We start from the raw sequence: 3,960 nt of genomic DNA, 5'->3' as shown, positions 1-3,960 counted from the left end.
TATATATATATATATATATATATATATATATATATATATATATATCTTTAGAGTGTGCTTTTTTTCTGATATGTTTTATTATATATACACACACACACACACATATATATAGTTTTGTTATAATGCAACTCATTCATAATGTTACAATAGACAATTCATTATGGAACATTTATATAACAGATAAAATACAATACTTAAAATTCAATATAGCAAATACAATAAAGTCACATCAACTGCCACAGGTTAAGTGGTTTTCTTTTTTTCCAGCAATCAATCCTTAATGTCTTTCATCTTGCCAACCACACATGACTAACTGCCCCACCACATACTTTTGGATCTCTTTGTATTTTTATTGGAAGAGGAGTTTACTTGTACTAATAGTTTTGTATTTCATATTAACAATGCCCTCACTTCTCTATAACACCCAATATCATCACAGAATAGCACACAGCAGTGTAATGTATGGCCTCAAAACAATCAGGCATAAGTATCTGTGGAAGCTGAAAGACACCTTCACAGAATGTGGTTTCAGAAGTATTAGTTGATGTATACAAGAGGGAGGAGAAGGTAACAAGAGGGAAGAGAAGGTAACAAGAGGGAAGAGAAGGTAGAGACTTTTAATAGAGGCCAAGTGGGAATTATGACAAGACAACAACCTACTGTAAGCAATAGACCAGATCAGTGAATGGGGTAAGGTTCCAACAAGATGGAAGACAGTATACTGGTAAAATAGTACTATAGATAAAATCATTAAAGCTAAGAAGCAGGTCTACGAAGATTAAAAGAAAGGGACTAGTGAAGATAAACGGTAATACTATTAGTAGAGTGGAGGCACAATGGCCCAGTGATTAGGGCTGCGGACTCGCGGTTTCAATTCCCAGATCGGGCGTTGTGAGTGTTTATTGAGCGAAAACACCTAAAAGCTCCACGGGGCTCTGGCAGGGGATGGTGGCGAACCCTGCTGTACTCTTTCACCACAGCTTTCTCTCACTCTTACTTCCTGTTTCTGTTCTGCCTGTAATTCAAAGGGTCAGCCTTGTCACGCTGAATATCCCCGAGAACTACGTTAATGGGAACACGTGTCCGTGGAGTCTCAGTCACTTGCACGTTAATTTCACGAGCAGGCTGTTCCATTGATCGGATCAACTGGAACCCTCGACGTCATAAGAGACTGAGTGCGAACAACAATTATTAGTAAGAGAAGCTGGGAAGGTGAAAGGTGGGGGTAAAGAGTAGTGTCAGAAAGAAACAGAGACGCTAAGCTAAGAAAAGTTAGTATGGGTATGAGCTAAGGTACCTGTGAAGGTGACAGAAGGAATGAACAGGTAGAAGAAATTGACAATTGAGAAATTAGCAATTAGCAATGGAGAGACAAAAAGCTAAAAATGGCGAAAAAAATGGGAAAATGATAAGCTGAAGCAGTGTGAAAGGGCAAGGTTTTAATAGAGTACATGAACTGTGAGGAGACCCTTCGAAATCCTTGTTTAAAGCTCCAGAATTTTTTCTCCCCCTCCCCATTACTTTTAAAGTTTAAAGGTTCAAAAGTTTGGATTAAAACAAAAATATTTCAAAACTTCCCCCAAGTCTCTCGGGGTAATACAGACACTACACTTTACCCCATGCCTTTCACCTTCTCAACTGCTCCTATTAACGGCATTACCCTATTGTCTATCTGTACTGAACCCAAAATCATGTGGTTGGGAAGCAAACTGCTTACCGAACAGCCATACCCTGTTGGCTCAAACCAGCCATTTACATTAGATGCTCTCAATCAATATAATAATTATATGATTAGGTTAATTCCAAACAGAGGCTTTGTATACCAATTCCACAGCCCTGATCCCAACACAGATCATAGTAATAAAGAACGACATTAGAATACTTACGTTTTCCAAAAACGGTAAATATCATTTAGTTTAGTTCCAGAACTCTTTGAGATGGGCTGAAATAGAATAATAAAACAGCCTCTCAAGAAAACTTACAACAATGATCACAAAATATGCAAAAGTAACAAATGATAATGGAGCGAGCACAGTCGTTAACAGATAGACATAAATTTAAATGAAAAGGAACTGATTTCTGGAGAGATGGGGGGGGGGGGGTTGAACTCCCCATGTGTTTCTATGGAAACATTAGTATACCAGTTACTAGATTATCATTTAACTTTTGTTTTCAGTCAATGGAGCACTGCATTGAAGAAATTTAATCAAATGCTTGGTAAGGCCAATGTAAGCAATGCATTTATATTAAGAGCCTGGCCATTCCCAGGTTTTGGGAATTATCAAAGAGAAAAGATTGTTGCTATATAGTAAGTTTGCTTCCCAACCACATGGCTCCAGGTTCAGTCCCACTGTGTGGCACCTTGGACAAGTATCTTCTACTATAGTTTCAGGCTGACCAAGGCCTTGTGAGTGGATGTGGCAGATGGAAACTAAAAGAAGCCTATTATATGTGAGTGCGTGCATGTCTGTGTTAGTTGCTCATTACCACATGTCAACTGATGTTGGTGTGTTTACACCCCCATAACTTAGCAGTTCAGCAAAAGAGACCGATAGAATAAGTACCAGGCTTTAAAGAACATATTGGGGTCACTTCACTTGATTAAAATCCTTCAAAGTGGTGGCCACAGTCTAATGACTGAAACAAGTAAAAGATAAAAGATTACTCTTCTATTATAATTCCACTCACATCTAGGATGCTTTAACCCTTTATCATTTAAACTGGCCATAATATGCTACCTGTTTTATGTTCAAACTAGCCAGATCTAGCCTATTACACCTGCCCTTCAATGCCGTTATAAAATATACAATCCCATCATCAAAATTTCAAAGCTACAAAATAATGCATGATTAATTAAAAACAATGTGGATGAAAAAGCATTGCATTTGACAGAATAATCCAAATGCTAACGGCTTAAGAATATAAAAATCAGCCTCAGCATTTGGCTGGCACTTTCAGCTAAGCATTCAGATCAGAATTAGAACCTGGATAAAGAAAGAAGTTTCTGACAAAGTGTACAGTTCTACAGTCAACCAATTGGTCACATCTGTATATGCGATAGAGACTACCGTTTCAGTGTTGACTTCAATCACCATGCATCATACACTACTGACCTTAACCAATAGAAGCTGACTATATTCATGCTATAAATTCAAGTGTTGCCAGTACCGCCTGACTGGCCTTCGTAGGATTTTTCCGAGCGAGATCGTTGTCAGTGCCCCTGGACTGGCTCTTGTGCAGGTGGCACATAAAATACACCATCTTGAGCATGGCCGTTGCCAGTACCGCCTGACTGGCCTTCGTGCGGGTGACACGTAAAAGCACCCACTACACTCTCTGGGTGGTTGGCATTAGGAAGGGCATCCAGCTGTAGAAACTCTGCCAAATCAGATTGGAGCCTGGTGTAGGCATCTGGTTTCACCAGTCTTGTCAAATCGTCCAACCCATGCTAGCATGGAAAGCGGACGTTAAACGACGATGATGATGATGATGATGATGATGTGTGTGTGTGTGTGTGTGCATGCTTTCCAAGTTTAAAAATTCAACATCTCACATATAAAGTGATTTTTACTTGAAGCATCTCCATGAGAACTCTGTGTGTGCACACGTGTGTGTATATACAGCGCATTTGTTTATAGTATGTATACACTGGAGGAAAATACAGAGGATACGGAATGGTAGCCAACTGGGAGAAGCTCCAACTAAACAGCTGCTGTCTCTGCCTTTCCTCCTCCTCCTCCTCCTCCACCACCACCACCATCATCATCATCAGACATAACAACTCACCACACTGCCTGTTTTTCTATTAAATGGACTAAGTCTATCAAGTTAGGGACATGTAAAGCCAGGAGGGAAGGGTGGAGGTGGGGGTGAGACAATATTAATGAAAATGATGGAAGTTCAGCCAGTACAGATGGGAGGATGCAGTTGTAAACAACACACAAGATATGGCTGGGGGGG

At 39.8% G+C, this 3,960-nt stretch overlaps 1 protein-coding gene across 1 annotated transcript in view; it reads right to left on the bottom strand.

Moving 5' to 3' along the window:
• LOC106881951 (nucleolar and coiled-body phosphoprotein 1) overlaps window positions 1-3,960 on the bottom strand; it is a 30,674-nt gene that overhangs the window by 17,046 nt on the left and 9,668 nt on the right. The window contains exon 2 of the mRNA XM_014932481.2: window positions 1,887-1,942. Coding sequence (XP_014787967.1) covers window positions 1,887-1,942 — 56 coding nt within the window. The remainder of the gene's footprint in view (window positions 1-1,886; window positions 1,943-3,960) is intronic.

The sequence above is a fragment of the Octopus bimaculoides genome, chromosome 18, assembly GCF_001194135.2.
Source record: "Octopus bimaculoides isolate UCB-OBI-ISO-001 chromosome 18, ASM119413v2, whole genome shotgun sequence".
NCBI classification, from domain to species: Eukaryota; Metazoa; Mollusca; class Cephalopoda; order Octopoda; family Octopodidae; genus Octopus; species Octopus bimaculoides.
This window is presented reverse-complemented; position numbering and strand designations above follow the sequence as displayed.